This window comes from Thermobia domestica, chromosome 1 (genome assembly GCF_964235325.1).
Source record: "Thermobia domestica chromosome 1, izTheDome1.hap1.1, whole genome shotgun sequence".
Taxonomy (NCBI): domain Eukaryota; kingdom Metazoa; phylum Arthropoda; class Insecta; order Zygentoma; family Lepismatidae; genus Thermobia; species Thermobia domestica.
The window spans coordinates 343,195,287-343,215,350 of NC_137454.1; the positions used below are offsets into that span (position 1 = coordinate 343,195,287).

At 34.5% G+C, this 20,064-nt stretch overlaps 1 protein-coding gene across 4 annotated transcripts in view; it reads right to left on the minus strand.

The window, feature by feature from the left end:
• LOC145663918 (uncharacterized) overlaps nt 1-20,064 on the minus strand; it is a 48,679-nt gene that overhangs the window by 6,043 nt on the left and 22,572 nt on the right. For 3 of the 4 annotated variants that reach the window (XM_081730134.1, XM_081730116.1, XM_081730125.1), the window contains exons 2-3: nt 3,679-3,800; nt 1,358-1,910 (exon numbers count right to left, since the gene is read on the minus strand). In XM_081730134.1, the coding sequence (XP_081586260.1) occupies nt 1,358-1,836 (479 nt within the window). In that variant the 5' untranslated portion in view covers nt 1,837-1,910; nt 3,679-3,800. The remainder of the gene's footprint in view (nt 1-1,357; nt 1,911-3,678; nt 3,801-20,064) is intronic. The other variant, XM_081730142.1, reaches the window with a different exon arrangement.

Here is a 20,064-nt window from a genome sequence, read left to right on the forward strand (position 1 = left end):
ATTATGTACAGATTCCTATTACATATCATCTAATACAGTTTAGTAGCTTCAGTTTGGTCAGCACAGCCACAATTCTATGAAAACTAGGTTTTCATGTGGATGTCATCAAATGTTATTTAGATGTGAAACCACACATCTTAAAAACAACTACAGTCTTGCTGGGAAATTTTAACATGTGCTTAGCCTTACACTGTAGATGGTCTTATGGCATAAAATTTCAGAAATTTCTTCGCGCAAACAAAGTGTTTTCATAATTTTTCTTTTAAATTACGCAATTTTCTAGTTCCTGGCGTATCTCTTTACTTAAACAGAGTAATCTACTTGTGGGGAAAACATGTCCAACAATCATACTTTCTTTATGCGTTATTCACACTCATGTTACATATGTAATTTACGAGTTATTACACTACTACGTTCACGGGAAAAGACTTTGCTAACCTTCTTCACCAAGGGTATCTATGTAGCTTTAAGAGGTTCGTGCATTATATGAATTCTTAAACAACCGCTTGAGGCAGTAAAATATATATGATACTATATATATTTAATTTTGTGGTGATTACTCAATATTTTCAAACTGTTATAACGACGAAAATGGAAAACGAAATCACATTTAAAATAACGGCTTTGAAAATGTATTCTGTCCCCATCTATATCAACACATTCTGAAAAGAGAATACACATTTCATTTATATCATCTCAGTAAAAGTCCCCTTTCTTTGAAAAAATGTGTCCTGGAACTGGCCAATTTTCACTCCAGTGACAAGATCGAGAACATGCACAAGTACTGAACCGGAGATAGCAAACAAAGCTTACACCTATTGTATTTACTAAACGATATCCGAAACAATCAGAATAAATGTAAGGGTTCTATAACGTTAACAACGTTTAAAATAAAAATATTAAAAAAAAAAAAAAAAAACCTCGAAAATTCGTTCGTGCGATTTGCATTTGGCATTCTTATTTGCCCAGGTAAATGAATACTAAAATATGACTTATACCATGAAAATAAAATCAGTGAAAGGAGAAAGATATAAAGAATTCGGCCAGGTACTGTTCCCTATAAAAGGAAACATATTACTGGATATTGACATTCCGAAGCAAGTCAGTATTTGATCCTAACACTCAAAATAGTTTATGGCAATTTACCGTCACCTTTGGATACTTCTCTCAGTGCCAAATTCTCTCACTTCTTACAACGCTACGAATTAGGTTGCATTATTGGTGTTTAAATGTTTACAATTCCAATAACACAGATTAAGACGAAAAAAATAATCATATCTAAGGAAATACTGCAATTGTACAAAAGAAATATTTATACAAAACATACTCCAGATGAAATAAACGCATTTAAACGTACCTCAGGGCTTGCGCATTGCTACCAACATCTCCATTATAATTTTCTTGAACATCCGCTTTGTCATCGATCTTGTCTCCAATACTGGCACACATGTGACTGCTTAACCCTTCCGTGATGTATGCAAGATCGGAGTATTTTGGCCTGATGTTACTGTGAAAACGTTCGGTTTTTATAAATACATCACCTGTTGGTAAACACTCCACCAAACCTATTGCTTTCGAAGTTAGTTTCCGATCTGATATTGTTTCATCCTCATTTCTATCTGAAGTGATATTCTCTACTTCTGTTGCACTTGCTCTTTCCTTGTATTCCAAAGCTATAGCAAGAGGATCTTTAAGATCATTAGTGTTACTAGTACATAGTTTATAGTTACGTTCCTCAAATATCTCGTTTTCTGTTTTTATTTCAACTTTAATAGGAATGATTTCCGTTTTCATTTCAATTTTATTAGAAGTAAAGTTGAAGTAATCTGAAGCCATTTCGGTTACACAAAAGTGTTCAAGATGGAGATTTGAAATCTTCTGCAGTTAATGTTTAAGAAAAACCATTGGATCTGAAAACAATAAGAAAAATAATATTCGTTTTAACAAAATTTATGAGCGGGCCGGAAGAAGACAACGATAATTGAAGCTTCAGCTAAAATTATTTAATGAGTTGAATGGTTGGGGATGAGACATGGGATGAAAATCTACTGAAAGCAGTACTTTAATATATCCGTAACTTTGCTACTACTTATACCAACGTATCTATATACCCATGGGTGTCGACTACGTGGGTGTTCCGGGATTCCAGTGCCCACAAGATTTTTAGTTTGATAGAAACAAAATAAAATATTTCTGATTTGCTGTTATCAAAAAAATAATAATAAAATAAAATAAAATAAAACATTGAGATGGAAGTTAGAATTTCTAACTTCTAAAACAAAATTGTTTGGTTCAAACGTGCTTGTGCAAAGGCAACCAAGCAACACACTTCCCCGTTCCAGCCTTTCTCTAGCCTAGTTAAAGGAAATCCCAAAAATTAAAAATGGAACTATATTGTGAATAGAATGGAGCATATCCCTTTATGATATTGTTCACAAAAGATTTTAACTAAAGGGAAATCAATCAAAAAATATCAAGACTACCATGAAAACATACACTATCGTCCACCATTGGTATGCATCTAAAAACATTTTGGAAATTAGGCGGCGTTGGATATACCTAAATGACGAAAATACAGAATTATACAGAAATATCGAAATAATGACCATGTCCGTTTTTCTTCAAAATTTTCTGTCCTATCAAAAAAAGAAAAGAAAAAAAGACTAACATATTTTTTCACTACTTACATACCGGATATTATAGCCTGTATTTTCTTTCATAGATAATATAATTTTTTTATACATTGTTACATTTTATCGAGGTTCGATTTCTGCTTTGGTTCCTGTTTTGTTTAAACAAAAGTTACCAATACTGATACTAATGTCTTCTACAACATTATTGGCTTATATTTGTTAAATAAAACATGACAGCAATGCTATTCAAATTTTCTACTTAAAAATGGATAAAATTTTGAAGACGTACTCTAATATTTTATAGAGAGATTTGCTGGTTGTATCCTGCCTTTCATCTTTACTCAAATGCACGTAACGATTGCAATTTGTATTTAAATTTATTTTGTTGTTGCTGTCGCGTTTTAATTTGCTGAGTATGCTTTTCTCGGGTACTATCGTTTCTCCAGTATTTAACTTTGAATGATTTTTTTTAAAACTTATAGTTTTTCTTGGTTTATAAGTTCTATTTGCGTTTAGCGTCCATTCTGCTAGCAATGTTACATGAAATATGGACATACTGGTTAAGGGTGTATGCTAACGAAATGAATTCTTATGAGAAATGAACCGGCCTTTCGAACAGATGACGCACAGGCTAAACTTAGAGTATCAATTGAGCAATGGTATGATATATAATGGGGCATATCCCTACCTAATCTTCATATAGTCCATCGCTAAAGTAATTACATTAACGAAAGAACAAACGTATTACAAGTGTGGGTAGACAGTTAACTGAACTGAAAAATTTCATAAATGGATACCCGCTCGCACGGTATATTTATTTGCGACGTAATGACGTTTTTCGATATTTAAAACACCAAAATCAATATCAGTCAAATCTTAACACCGAACAGCCCTATCCACATATATGTTAAGGACCAATTTCATAACTTTTAAAAAATTAAGTAAACAAAAAGGCGAGACAACTATATTACCTTTATCTTTAACCAAATTTTTAAAATAAACTTATTTTACTAAAATAATTAACTATTTATATTAATAATCTTACAATTTAAATGATTATCTTCTTTATTAGGACGCAGAAGAAAGTCATTTTCTCGGAGCTCGTTTAGTTTTGGAGCACATCTTTGAAGATTCACATGGAAAATGGAATACTTTTAATAGGAAGACCTGAAAAGAAACATTTTTAAGGAACAAATTTCTGCAAGCGGCAAAATTTAATACAAAAAAAAAAAAATACAGCTGTATTTTAGGATTACAACTGTAAGGGTACTACCGTACTTATTACAATTGCTTTTCGACGGATAAGTAAATCCACATGGAAAACGGCTTTATTAGTTACTACTTTCCACCAGCGGTGTATTTGTGTACAGTGTACAGACACTGCACTTAATGTTTACAAGTATAGCGCTATTAGTATGAAAGCATAGCAAATGCTATTGAAGCATGTACCAACATCTTTTCACTAACTTCGCTCACGCTTATAACCACCTACGCTGACACGCCTGATCCTGTACTTGCCTTCTCAGTCCCGGGTAGATAGTATTTGTGTCTCTTTTAGTGGCCACCTAGCACCGGTTGGTTACTTTTAACGCTGTAGTTGTTACGTTATACATCCACAAGCTCTCTTAATTCGGAAATCGTAAACAAATTGTAATTTTCCAACAATTACTTCTGGTGAACTAAGTCAATTTTATCTAGTTCTAGCGACAGATTTTCATGTTGAAATCGCTAATTTTTCAGGGGACAATAAGAACGAAATTCGTGAAACAACTATATCTTTTCAACAATTACTTCGAATGGTGCGCTTAAAATAAGCCTGCACACTTTTCTCTACCTTACAAAGAAACAAACATATAAAATTTTCCTCGTTTTACAAATATTGCTTTGAGTCAGACATTACTTCTAGTACTTTCTATTAGTGTAGTGTCAACATAACCTTTTTCTAAAGATTGTTTTTCTACGACAGAGAATGTTTGGAGTATCTTTAGCGGAAAATGTCGAGAATCAGGTGAAAAATACAAAATTCCAGAAGAAATGATTTGAATTAAAGCAATCGTAATTAAAGTATACTAATTGCTAAAGTATGGATCTTTAGGAAGGCAATAAAACTGAATTTTGTATTTACCTAACAAAAGAAGATGAAGAAATATTAATACAAGAACCAAGTAGTTAGTCGTTCTGAGTTACTCATTGTGAGATATGGCGGGCTTGTGTGTTGGATGTGACATTTCTATTTTGAACCTTATACGCACTGACGTTAGTAGTATAACGATACGTGTAATTCTCTACTTGTATTCCAACATCTTTGGGTAGAATGTACTTCAAATTGATCCACAAGCTATCTAAGAAAAGGAAGAAAAAATATATAGAAAGAAAAGGATATGTAAATGCATAGCAGCGAAATATAAATAATTCCAAAACCATCTTGTGTAAACTAAATCCACAACATTTAAGGTGTATAAATGTTTAATTTATTACGCGATATACTAAAAGGTAATATCGTGATGCCGTATACGAAATGGTTTTTGATGAATTAGTAGCATAGTAATGAAAATATAAAATTATATGAACTGTGGGATTTCATCGTTATATAATTTAGTGGTCCTCGTTGCAGGATTACTGTTATATAAAATATTGATGGTTTGGCACCAGGAACCTTAGGAGATTCGTATGAACCATAGTAGATAATCTCCTAAACAGTAAACTTCACGTGTGCAGATTGACTATAAGGCTACATAGTAATTTTGTTAAGAGAAATATGAAAACGAATTTTTAGAAATATCCAAATCAGTCGTCCTGACATTGGAAATCCAACAGAATCAAGAGGTAATAGGGAAATGAGTTATTCTGACCTGGTCTATCTCATTAAAGACAAATGGAACGAGTCAACCAACTTGAGAAACAATTAAAGCAAGATTTTGCTAACCGAATGGATCAACAAATGGAACAGATAAACCAATTAAAGCACGATTTTGCTGAATATGAACCAACAGATGGGACAATTAAAGCAAGATTTTGCTGATCAAATGAACGAGTAGATTGGACAATTAAAGCGAGGTTTTAGTGAGTGCATGAATCAAGAAAAGGAACAAGTGAAACAGCTTGACAATAAAATCGACCACACAAATCTACGATTTGAACAAAGTGACATTAGAATAGATCGTATTATACGTAGCTTCACTGAGATGAAAAATTCTGTTGAAGTCGTAGAAACTATAATTAATGATCACACTACTTAAATAAGTGAACCTGAACCTTTCACAGAAACAATGGAGAATACAGATCCTAATTTTGCATCAACGAAGAAATATGACATCATTGATTTCAATGTTTGGATGAAATTTGTTGGGTGTTCAAAAAATATACTGCGGTATGGGCTGGTTCAGTTACCCCAACTTTTTTCTTCATTCGAATGCCTTTGATTGTATTTCTGATGCTATGTGTAACGAAGATTTTGGTGTGTATGAATGTCCGAAAAGTTATTATCATTTCCGTCTAGTGAACGCTATTGATTGCTAGTATTCACGATATATTCAACATGATGTTAATTCTGGAAATGAAGTAATTGTAATAGAATCGTTTAATTGTATGCACACGACACTGATTCATGTAGCAGGAAGAAAGTCGATTCCAGTACTCGTGAAATTCAGAAAGAGAACGTGAGTTCCCACCAACGCTCGCAGTGATTGTTCGATGGAGTTAGAGCTATTGTAATGTTCACTAAACGAAAAAAAACAAAACGATAATAGTCAACAATCAGATGGTGCTTTTACCGAATGCAAAGCAGTGCGTTAACTTCAATTATCTAGGTAGGCCTATGACATTGCAAAATTTTGAAAAAATCCATCAATGGTGCAATACTGTACTAACCTGGACCAAATTAACTTTAATCGAAATGAAATTCGAAGTGTACATGTGAGATTAAAGTGTGATACCAATGTGAAAAGTAATGTTATATTCATGTGTACCGGTAATGTAACCGAACCTAATTACAGACGTGATACGACAGACTACCATGGATATCGTGTAAACGACAAGTACAAATCTGAATAGAATAGAGTAGAATATTTATTGTCATTAAACAACATTTGTTGCAATAGACATTGTCAGCATATAAAAAAATATATACAAAGAAAGAAACAAGTTACAATTTACACTTGTCTTCAAATTCGTTGATACTATAAATAGAATTACTTACAAGAAAAGATTTACAATGTTTTTTTAAAACATTATCACACATCATTCGTATATGCACTGGCAATGTATTATATAGTTTCATTCCTGTATATTTATAACTTCTGTGTGTTATACTTAGCCTAATAGAAGGCGTATTTAACTCATCTTTATCGCTAGTATTATGTGAATGGATATTGTTACGATAACCTAAACTGCTCTTATTTTCTTTACCGTACATAAGACAACTATAAATATATAGAGGGAACTGTCATAATTTGTAAATCCGTAAAATATTGTCTACAGGGTACACTATCAGTTAAACCGTTAATTGCTCTTATGGCTATTTTCTGCCATTTAAAGACAGTCTGGGAACCTGGTGAATTTCCCCACAATATTATGCCATACTGCAGACGAGAATGAAAAAAGGCATAGTATGCTGCAAGAAGCATTGTTTGTGTAACTGTTGTTTTCAGTTTACGTAATAAAAATACCACCCTAGATAATTTCCTGCATAAATTTTCAGTATGTTCACTCCAGTTTAATTTCGGATCTAGATGGATTCCCAGTAGTTTTACAGAATGGTGCATATCTACCTCAGTCATATGATTACTAAGAGAAAAATATATAGTTTCTGTTTTAGATTCATTTATATAAAGTTTATTATGCTTTAACCATATAGATGATATTTCAAGCATTTCATTGCTTTTAGTTTAAACAGTTACTAAATTCTTACCCGTACAGTAGAAACATGATTTACCGTCACTCTCTGTTATCCGTCACTGCTCCGGACAGTACTGTACTTTAAATGTGCCGCAATTGACGCCGTGCGCCGTGCAGAGCACGGAATAAAGTGTAAGCGAAATGGACTGAAATAGTCATGCGTTACTTCCGGTCATGCTAGTTTCCACACAAAAAACTTGGTACAGTACAAACATGTATTATTCACTTGTAAAAGTTATTTATTTCTTCCAGAATCTTTTAAATCTACTTACTGTACAGGATTATAGCGATATTTCTGTTATCCGTCTATTCGCTTAACCGTCATGGTCCCGGTCCCGAGGGTGACGGTTAATCGAGTTTCTACTGCATTTAGAAGAGTTGTGTCGTCAGCATATAATACAGATTCACAAGGTAGAAAACCTATGGAAGTCATTTATATAGATAAGAAAAAGTAAAGGTCCTCACACACTACCCCTGCTGTTACATCCATAAATGTTGATATTCCGTTACTAACACGGAGAGATTGACGTCTATTACTAAGATAGTGCTTAATCAATGACAACACAGTTCCCCGAATACCATAATAATATAATTTTTCAACCAATATATGATGTGACACCGTATCGAATGCTTTACTCAGATTTATCAATGTTGCACACGTATTTTAATTAATTTCGAAGCTATCTAATATGTGTGATACTACGTTTTCTACTGCCTTAATCGTGGAAAGGCCAGATCTGAATCCAAATTGCGAACTGTGGGATATTTTATTTTCTTCAAAGTACATTGATAATTGACTTTTGATGCATTGTTCAAAAAATTTTGAAATAATTGGAACTAATAATATAGGACGGTAGCTATTAGTATCACTTTTATCATTTTTCTTATGTATAGTTACTGTAACTGTCATTTTAAGGCAGTCAGGAAAGATTCGATCTAAAAGTATCCAATGGAATAAGTAAACCAAAGGATCAATTATAACATCAATTATTTTCCGAAAGAAATTATTAGAAAACCCATAAATATCTTCACTGTTTGAAGATTTTAATTTGTTAACAATTTGTAAAACAGTCCTGGTATTTATTCTAGTCCACTCAAAATTCGAGTTAACGTTATTTAGGTTTTGCTGTGCTAATAAACTACTAAAATTATAGATTTGATTTTCAGAAGAAAAGTCTTCACTTTTTGACTTATTACTTAATTTCCTTATGTTATTTACAAAATGTTCATTGAATTCATCGGCAGATTTGGCATGGGGTTTTTAATATTGCATTTTCCGATTTCCTTATTGTATACAGACCAAGCCGCTGCACACTTGCTTTTTGAATTATTTATCCAATTTTCGTTTGCAGTAATTTTTGCTGCTTTAATCTCTTTTCTGTATATCTTTTTAGCAATTTTAAATCTCTCTTTATCTCCAGATAACCCTGTTATATTACAACGTGATTAGTCTATCCCCTTATCTGTTAGGAGACACGACATTTCGCAACCAGTATTGTATTGTATTGTATTTATTTCTTTTGTATGAACTTACAAGTACGAGGAATGTCCTCAAATAAGTGTAACATGCGTCATATGTACAAAAAATTTTACATGAGTAAAATAAAGTAATATTACCTTGTCATGATATTTACGTACTACTCAATCGTATAACAAGAATTTTCTAATAGAAATAATTTTAAATTTTGTCTGAACCTTTTCATATCTTTTTCATACTTTATATCAATAGGCAACATGTTGTACAATTTAATACCACCATAACTTACACTTTTTTGATACATTGCTGACCGGTGATTAAACAAATGAAAATCATTCTTATTTCGCATATTATGATTATGTACATCTTTATTTGTTACGAATGCCGATGAGTGTTCTTTGAAATACAAACAGAGACGATACAAATATAAACTATCCAGAGGAAGTATACTGACCTCCTTAAACACATGTCTACAAGAAAATTCGGCTTCTTATCACAAAGTATTCTTATAGCTTTCTTCTGAATTTTGATAACATTACATCTCTGACTTGAATTTCCCTAGAACATGATACCATATTGCAAGATAGAGTTAAAACACGAATGGTACAAGGTTTTAGCTAATTTTAAATTTACCTTCTTTCTAATAATCCTTAGTACATAACATATTCTATTTAATTTCTTAATAACTGACTCTATATGAAATTCCCATGTCAGGTTATGATCCATAGTAACACCTAAAAACGAACACTATTGTATAGTTAATTTTATTTTGGTTCAGATATAGGTTAGGGTATATTGGTTTACTGCACTTGTTATGAAAGAGAACTGAACCTATTTTTATCGGCAAGATAACCGAACCGCACCTTATTAGTAACACTAATAGTAATCGCGTAACCGAACCTAATCTTGGTAGCAACAATAACAGTAATCGTAAACATAAGAAGCATGTAATCACTAGATCTAATTTCCCTCGATTTGGATTTCGTAGAAATTTCATAGGTGGTAAAAGGAAGCTTCACATGGAAAAAGGAAGCAACACATGGAGGGCTATTTAGCAGAGTACCGTTTCAGATGTACGGTGAAACAAAACAATATGTACAAGGCTGTGTCTACTTTATATAAACAGTGAAGGTAAGTGCTAATAAAAAGATAACGAAACTAACTGGGTTAACTTCTGCACATGGCGGCCACAAAGTACAAGAGCAAATCTAACCTAACATAAAATAACCTGAACTAACGTAAACTAACCTAATAGTAGTACAAATAACCAAATTTTATCATTCTTTTGGAAAATTATGCTGGACATCTACACTAACATAATATAACATAAACTAATGTTACCTAACCTAAAGTTACCTAAGGTAACGTAACCTTACCTAAACTAAGTTAGTGTGAACAGAAATAACCAAAATTGTACCATTTTTAGGAAAAAAGAGCTAAGACTTCTTCTCCTAAACATAGGCTGAATATTAATTTTCCGTAGCTAAAATAACACCCCCCCCCCTTGAGGATTCTTCCGTTTGGACTGAGTAGGGTTATAGGTGTTTCCACAGTATTTCAATTCCAGACGGAAATCTTTTCAACTCATCACTGCTATAATTAATTCTCGAGTGACACATTAACACTGAGTACTAAACACGTATGTATACGTAGTTGCCGAACATACTCAGACTGTGTTCACAAAAACGCGTTTCCAATCAAAATTTATTTTGTTTTCCTTCGTACTTGTACGAAGTTAGCAAGTTTAAATAATACTCTGGATTTCATAGATCGTAACTGAGTTATTAGATGAAGCGTAAATCCTACTAACTGTTCGTTGAAGTCCTTATCCCACAGGGACGTGTATCTCGTCTTATTCCCTTTGGATTTATGAAATTTGTGAGTGATTGACTGTAGCAAGGAGGAGATCCCAAGAGGAATCTTTCCCAAGTCATGTAATTTAGCAATTCCATGCTAAGCTGATCTTAGGACTGATATCAGAGCACCAGATTCGCACTGCCGAATCACCTATATGGCATTCTTGCTGTTTGATAACCACTTAGCACAAATTGGTTCGCTTTTTATTGTAGTTTTTTTAACCGAGTATTTGCACAGAAATCATGAAAGAAATTATCATTGGAACAATTATTCCAGCAGTTTTAATATACGGATCCACAAGTAGTAGTAGGAACGGGTTACAAACCCCGCCAGAGTTGACTGAAATCTGGTGTCGACATAAAATGGGGAAATTTAATACATGTCCAAATCTTTCTGGACAGTTAAAAGTTTTACTATACGGATCCAGAAATTTACAAGGCCCCAAAAAATTTAGGGAAGTCTTTAATTTGCCCATATTATGTCTAGAACAGAATCCAACGAACCGCTGCGGGGCTTCTAACCCGTTTCTACCCCTACATCTACTTCTACTTATACTATGGATCAGTGTAGTAAAAGTGCACGGTAGAGACCTGCACGGGCCGAATGTTTCGGCCCGAGCCCAATCCAGCCCGAACGTACCTAGGCCCGACGCAGCCTGGGCCCGCAAAGTTTTGTAAATTTTCGGCCCGAGCCCGGCCCGATAAGTTTTTTAAATTCTTGGCCAAAGCCCTGCCCGGACCCGACAAATTTTAAAAGTTTTTGTCCCGACCCCGGCCCGATAATTTTTTTTAAAAAATTAGCTCGAGCCCCAATCTTCCTCAAAATTTAGTACTAAATTTGACCTAACCCTCAGAAACATTTTCTAAACCCTCGCTGACAACCTGACGCTTACCTCCCGAATGGTACCCTTGCCTCCTAGAACTTTGCCTGTCATCGAGAGAACAAAAACTCCATTCCCTGTAACAAAAATTTAACTTAATTGATTTTTAGCATAAAGTGAAGATGGCAATATTGTTTGGCGGCAGGCAAAACATTCCCACCCCTTCTTGTTATATTCTGAGTTCAGTGAAGGTCAAGGTCAGAGGTCAATTTACCGCATAATGCCTGCAATCAACGTTTGGCTTTATTCCAATTATCGTTTAACGAAAGTCAATAATTATTAAAGAATTGCAATTAATCGGCCCCAGCCCGGCCCGACCTGAAGAGAAATCAGTGTCGGCCAGCCCAAGCCCGGCCCGGCCCAAAGAAATAACAGTGTCGGCCCGCCCAAGCCCGGCCCGGCCCAAAGAAATAACAGTGTCGGCCCGCCCAAGCTCAGTCCGCGGGCCGGGCCGGGCATAGTCCACGGTCATAAAATTATTATTATTTGTTTCTGAGCATGCATACCAGAACCAGCTGGAGCGCGCATTGTAAAATCAAACCTTATTTTGATTTAAAAAATATATACGGAATAACTTCACGTTGCCACATGATGAATTTAAAATGTCATAAACTCACGTTGGTATTTTTACCTCTACAAAAACACCAACGGTTAAACAAATCAGTGCACAGAGATAAATCATATAGGTCAGAGATGTCAAATTGTTTTATGTATGTTCTATCAAGAAGATTTTAGAAATAAAAACAAAATTCTCCACGTGCTAACGGTTCCTATGACATTTCTACTCCTACCTTACTTTCCGTGAACTTACAGTCATTCATTCTCCATGTTTGCCACTCGGTTAAAGCTATTAACAAGATCAGTGGAATAGGTTTCTATATATGCAGAGTTCCAGTACATTTTCTTTTTATCTGATAGAAGACTGTGCAATGACAATAAGGACTTTCAGTAATGGTTTGCGAAAACACACACTCAATTTCTGATAATCTAAACAAATCTATATTAACATTTACATCGCCTAAAATAACAAAAAAAAAAAAAAAAAAAAATGTTTTCATCAACATCATGCTTTAATTAATCTTCATTTCTTGGTCCCAATAGAACGAGCGTCATCTCAGATTTTGCTTTGAGGGGGGCAAAACCCTCGATTTAAGTAACATTTCTCGTTTTTCACTGATATGCTATTATTATTTTCATAAAATATATATAAATCTCAAACTCAGGGAGGGCAATCCCCTCACCCTTTCCTCCTGACGACCCTACCCAATAATAGATTTTCTGAAATGACAGATGGAACTTTCATTCACGGTGTGGTTGAACCTAACTCTAATCTGATAATTGGCTTAGTAGCACCGCGCGCTGGACAGGAGGTTCGCTCGTTGCTGCCATTCACTGCCTGCTCAAATCCATTTCTTCCTATTGTTTTCTCCGACAAATTTATTCGAAATATGACGCTAGAGCACAGCACAAGCACACCTTACCTCAAACTTCAAAGCATATATCACCATAAGGAGTGAGGTATATTTCTGTCGTGGTATTACGATGTGTTAGTACTTGCTAGATATATTTTGAAAAATTGTGTAGTTCTGTGTTCCTTTTTGTAAATCAAAACAAGGAAACCCAGAGTTTCGTAATGCATCTTTCCATTAAATACCTTTAGAAACGGAACAGAAGCAGAAGTGCTTGAAAGCAATATCAAGAGAGGGAGCATCCAAAGGAAGCGCATGGGTTCCTTCTCATCGTGCAGTAGTTACTAGTTTACATTTTCACACTAACGATTATAGGGAACATTGTAAAGTGAGAAAATTAAAACAGAATGCTGTTCTGAACATTTTCCCAGATTATCCAGCTTCCAAGCAAACTCCAAGGAAAAGAAGCAGAAAGGCAAGAGATTCTTTGTCAGTAATTTCTCTTTTTTTTAAGTAACGATTACATTTCGAATTATATATGATTGTTTCAGGCCCGCATACACGGAAGGACCCGAGAGGACGGTTCCCCTTAAATTTTCACTGAACTGCTAAAATTTTCACGATAGGCTAGCAAATGAACTATAATATCATAGGATTGGGTCTCCCTATATTTTTGTTTTGGCTATGGGCCTGGATTATTTAGTGATGAATTATTGTAGAAGTGAATGCTACTACTACGAGTACTACTACTACTACTACTACTACTACTACTACTACTACTAATAATAATAATAATAATAATAATAATAATAATAATAATAGTGGACGAGTGGTAACATCGTTTCTTCGTAATCGAGGGGTTCGTATCAAGTCTGTTTAAAAAGAATGCTTTAAAAAATATGTTTGATTTTTTAAAGTAGACCTTAAAACTCATATAAAATGTAATCATAAACAATTTTAGACAATTTTATTGTCTAACAACAATTGTGTAACAATAATTTTACGGAAGTGCATAATTTATTTTATTTATTTATTTATTTATTATTTTGCGAATCTTTCAAATTCCATTTGTAACAGATTACTACATAATTTTTTTCTGTACTTTGTTTTTCAGGTGTAGAAGCCATTCAGGAAACTTTCCCAATAGACAATAATTGTTATGATAAAAAACCTTGTGATGCTGGCATTCAAGTGAAGATAGTGAGTGAAGCGGAACTACAGAGAATAAAGCAAAAATATAATAAACTTAGATCTAAAGTCTCCAGATTGGAAAAGAAAGTGCGAGAACTACAGAGACGTTACTACATGTGAGAACAAAGCAAATCACGAATCCAGAATCAAAATATCTTTAAGCCGTCAAGGCTGCGGCAGAAGAAGGCAATCCAACGGCCATCTATATTTTAGACTATATTCGTAATTTCAGAAAAAAGCGTCCACAGTGGTCAGAAACAAAAACTTGTAATTGCATTGTTTGGCGTGCAATTTCCCCAAAAGGTTACGAGCACAGAAGAGAGCGTAAACTAGTTCTAGTCCCTTCGCGTTGCGCTGTTAATGGCTATTAAAAGAAAGTGCGAAATCAGTAGCCTCAACTTTAAATTCGACAGAGAAAGTGGTTTCTATAATTTGTGATGAAATGGGAATTAAAGGAAGACCATTATATAACAAGGACAAGTTTTTTGTCTTAGTTGAAGTAGAATGTTTACGATAATGATATTGGTGTAGCGTTAGTTCTAGCCAGGGAGAGCAGAAGGGGGCAATTGCACCCCTAAGAGTTTGAGGAATACATATACTTTAATCGAGTGTCTACTAATATACTAGTACAAAACGAAAGTCTAATGTTTGTAGGGCTTTTTCCCCTCTCAAACGAAGTGTGAAATTACGCTCTTGGTTCTAGCCAACAAAGCAATTCTTGCAATTTTAACTTCAATTTATGCACAAATTAAAATATATTTCATTCTCAAACTTAAGTGGGCAATTGCCCACTTCCTTCCTTGTATTGGGCATAGCCTCTCGAAACAAAATCATAAATACACCATTGGTTGTCTTCAACATTGGAAGCTGGGCAGATTTGTGGCTTATTCCGGGGAAGGGAGATGAAACTCATATTACCGTAGATGAATCTGATTTCTTAGGTGAACCTCTTGTAGAGTATATTATATATTAGGCTATGTAGATGAAGTAGTAGTACATGTTTGTATTACAAATCACTGCCGTGAACACATTCTGAAATTTAAAAGCATGCATATTTATAATTGGTATGTTTCTAATTAGGCACTCACAAAGATCCACGTTAAAATTGTTTTTTAATAATATAAATAATTACTTCCCCAAAAGTATGAAGATAGAATATCAATGATATATGACGCATCAATACTCTTGTTTGAGCAAAATGATGACAATCTCAATAGCATTACAGGAATCGTTATAGAAATCTGACGCATGTCATATACTCCTTAGTCAAGAGATGTAACCCTAAGATTATGGAGAAAAATATTCCACCAATTTAATTATTTTCTTTGCTTACGAAGCATCCTCTCTCAAAAGAAAAATTGGGACACGCGGAAATACGTAGGAACAAATCATGGCACCACTAGGAATGCATTAAACTAGCAGAGAAAAGAAAGCAAGGAAAATTACGTTGGCTACAAAATTCCAATGAAAAAAAAATCGTAGACATCATGCAGGAAACTTCCAAAACTTTTAGAACAAAGAAACGCGATTTTTGAGAGCTAAAATTAAAGAACTTGAAGATAACACTAAAAATAAACCATTCGGGACATGTATAAAGGATCAACGAAAATAAGGCTATCAACCTCGTTTTTATATATTAAAGAAAACTGACGGAACAGTTCTCACTAATACAGATAGCATTTTAAATAGATGGAAAGATTTCTTTGACGATTTGCTTAACACGCAGCCAAAAACTAATCTGCATGGAGAAAGGGAGATACACACCACAGAATCATTTATTCCAGAACCCAACCAAAAAGAAGTAGAAATTGCTATAAAGAAATTAAAGAAACACAAATCTCCTGGTGTAGACGAAATTCCGGCTGTTTTACTTACTTTTAGCTGAAGGAGAAAAATTGTGGAACAAGATACGCAAACTCATCCTCCTTATCTGGAACAAGGAAGAATTGCCACAAGAGTGGAAAGAATCAATCATTGTTCCAATTTACAAGAAAGGCAACAAAACTAGGGATGGCCGGATCCGAAGATCAGGGACTGATTGGGTCCGGATCTTTTGGATCCGGATCTTGGGTCTGGATCCGGATTTCGAATCTCGGATCTGCGTTCGAAATTCGTATCTGGATCCGAAATTCGGATCTCAGATCTTGATTCTTATCCAAACCCACATCCCACCCAATTTGCGACAAACTTGAATATCTAAAATTCGCCGAAAGTAATTTCACGAAGTCCTGAAACTTAAGAAGAAAAAAAATAAGACGAATATTGACAGGTTTATTTGTCTCCTTCATTCTACACTAAAGATCAAATGCTTGCCTTACTAAAAGAAATCTGATTTGATCCGGATGAGAGTTCGAATGTCGAATCTCGGTCCACCCGGTTGCAGGATTGAGTCGAAATACACACATATTTATATTTGATACCGGAATACAAAACTCGAATATTTAAAATTCCTCAATACGCCTATCTCATTGACAGTTAAGAAAATATAAACAGTTAAAACAAGTATTTACTAGTTTTTACGTATATTTATCTTGCTCAGTCTGCTCAAAATATCAAATGTATACCTTATAATTAGATTTAATAATTATTTAGTAAATAACAATATAAGCACTGAGAATAAACTATGAATTTTCGTGTGCCTTATCTAGATTTGAAATTTCGGATTCATGCATAGAACCAGGCTGAAAGATAAATACTTGAAATCTGGAAACCGAAACATGTGCTAGTACTAAGATCCTAGCCATTTGTACCTAGGTAATGCGAGCGGAAGGCACTTGCACTAATTCCGCATGTATTTTGGGGAACACGTGAAGCTAAAAACAAATAAATATTCTCTTCCAGGGGCAGTATTTCCAATTGTTTTGAGTGATTTAACATATTTTAATGTGTTATAAAATTTGCACTGTCTATTGATTTTTGTCAGTCATCAACCGTTGCCAAACTACTTCTGTTAACTACCGAAAGTTAGTCTCGACAACAGTATAATATGGCCAGTTTCTACAATGCTGTTGTTGTACAATCGTTATTTCATAATGAGGAATCAACATACTTGAAGCAGCATATGATGTGAAAAAGTGCCATAATTTTACTAAGATCGGGAACATATAACGCACCCTTATTTTTCACAATTGTAATGGTGACAAAATGTTCGGCTTATATTACGGCCAATGCGGTATTTGGTTTATGATAATGTGAGCTTGAATTGTATATGATGAAGAAGCAAAGATCAGGTAGAGAACGTCACTTCTTTTCCATGTTTAATAACAAAGTTAATTATTGACAGCACCCAAATTCGATTATCGCGGGTTCAAAAACCATAATAATTCTGTGGTAGAAATTCTACTTTGAAGACAAACAAAATCACGACTTTGGTACAAGACAATGTATTTAAGTGTCGTTTGTTTGGAGAATGCGAGAACGAGTCTATATTAAACGTGTGGCTACATGCTTATCTGCATCCTAACTAGGGCTGTACTATTTCGACATATTGATTCATCCATAAGATATTTTCGAATGTCTAAACATCAATACCGAAATATTTACGAATCGATGTTTTCGGTATTTGATATTTTCAATATTCAATGTTTTCGAATTTTTTGATATTTCAATATCTTTCCATATTTCTGTTTTTCGCTTTTCTTATAACGTTCGTTGTTGCCATATAGATAGTCTACTACTGATGAAACACGTCAGGAACTTCGAGAAACATGACTCGGAAGACACACTGCAATCAGACCAAGAAAGACCCATGACTGAGAAACCACGACCCATCATCCGGAGTGACCCGATGTTTGGATAAAACCCGGAGATGGAACGTATCATATACATTAGAATTGTGTGTGAGGCTACTAATGCAGTTCTAACAAACCTGATTCTCTCATCTCCTTTTCACTAAATATTGTTTTATTTTTCGCTTGTTTGCTTCTTTGTGTCAACTATTGCAATCAAAGGTAACTACAACGTTTATAAGGGTACTAATATTCAAAATCGCAAAGAAAAGATAAGTCACATGTTTCTCTTATGAGAGATTTAAAATCGCAAAGAAAAGATAAGTCACGTGTTTCTCTTATGAGAGATCGTTAATGTTTAATCGATCTGTAAAGCTTCTTGTTTAAAACATAAAAAAATATCGCTGAGGTTAATTAGTTTTTAATTCTTTTTTGCATAGGCCATAATCAAAAACCGTATGCTTGAATACGAATAAACATGAAATTATTTTGAAATATTTAAAACATGGTATCTTGATTAAGAAATGTCACATCAAGAATCGGGCAAATGAGTGTTCGAGCTCAAGCAGTGAACATCATTAATCAAGTATAAAATAAAATTTTGCAGTAATTCTGAAGAGCTATTTCGGTTGCTTCTCAGTCACCAGGTGTATCTGAGTTTCCGGATATGATTGGGTCTCCGGGTTCGTTCAGTCACCGAATCAGACCGAGTCTGAGAAGCGAGACCCGGACCCGGATGACTCAGACAAAAGTTGAGACCCAAATGGCCCATTCCATCACTGCATTATGCATAATCGAATAATCCCATTTCTCAGTAATGCTTTAATTCAACAACACTCTTCGTTGCATTCTGGATAATTTTTACTTACCAGTAACGATAATAGAAGAAAACATGGTGACTATATAATGGAAGTGAATGATTATGATAGAATTGGCGGATGAGAATGTTTTTGGAAATGGAAAACCCCCGAGAAAACTACGGCTACAGTGCTATCCACTACCAATTTGCGTTGGCGGGGTCAAACCCGGGATGCCTCACACTAGAGGTGAGCGCTCTACCAGTGACCCATCGTATCGTCCTCCAATTGACAAAGATTGAATTGAAATTGGAAGTGATTACTTATCTTACTAAAATCTCATGATCTGAGTCTCTAAGCGTCTATATAGTTGGGAAAGTGTACAGATTCTTAGGCAAACAATACTTGAACAAAGAAAAGGCTTGAAAATTCAAAAGTGGAGAATAGTGAAACATTTATTTTAGTTTGTCTTGTGATAGTAAGTGCATAATTTGAAATGTGTCTTCAAACGGGCAAATACAGCGCACAAAGGAGCTACTATAAAAAGAGACGATGATAAAAAAGGCGATGGGACCAAGTACACTTCGAGAAATGAATGCATTTCATTCATTGTCAATTGCGAGTAATCTTGGGAAGATTAATAAATTAACTGATAAGACTTTTGAATAAAAATAAACGTGTTTGAGGGCATTTCAGGAATATAATTAATGACTTGCTTGTTAAAGATAACAAGCAAGTGTAAACAATCCTTCGATGAGTTTTATATATTTATCTACATATTTTTACATAATTTCATAAGATCAATATGGCGGTGTAAAGGCAAAAGACTCGAACGTTTATGCTGTCCCACCAAGTGAACTTTGTGGTGGACAAACACCGTGTGCATGGGTTTTCTCGGGGTTCTTTCGTTTCCTCCCACTTTCTTCTATCTACCATTTCATTCATTTCCCATAATCACCGTCTCCTTTAGCCTAATCGGCATAACCATGGGACGTAAAACTCAAAGTTTTCATTTCATTTTATTTCCTTCATGCTGTCAGTGGTGAGCGGTTTATCCAATATAATCCAGTCCATTTACATGAGTTTCATGGATGCAGTAATAAGACATTGAAACAATATTGTTTCCTCTCAACAACAAGCGGCGAGTTGTCATAGCATACAGCTGCATTTGCTCGCTTGAAAAACATATTGATTGT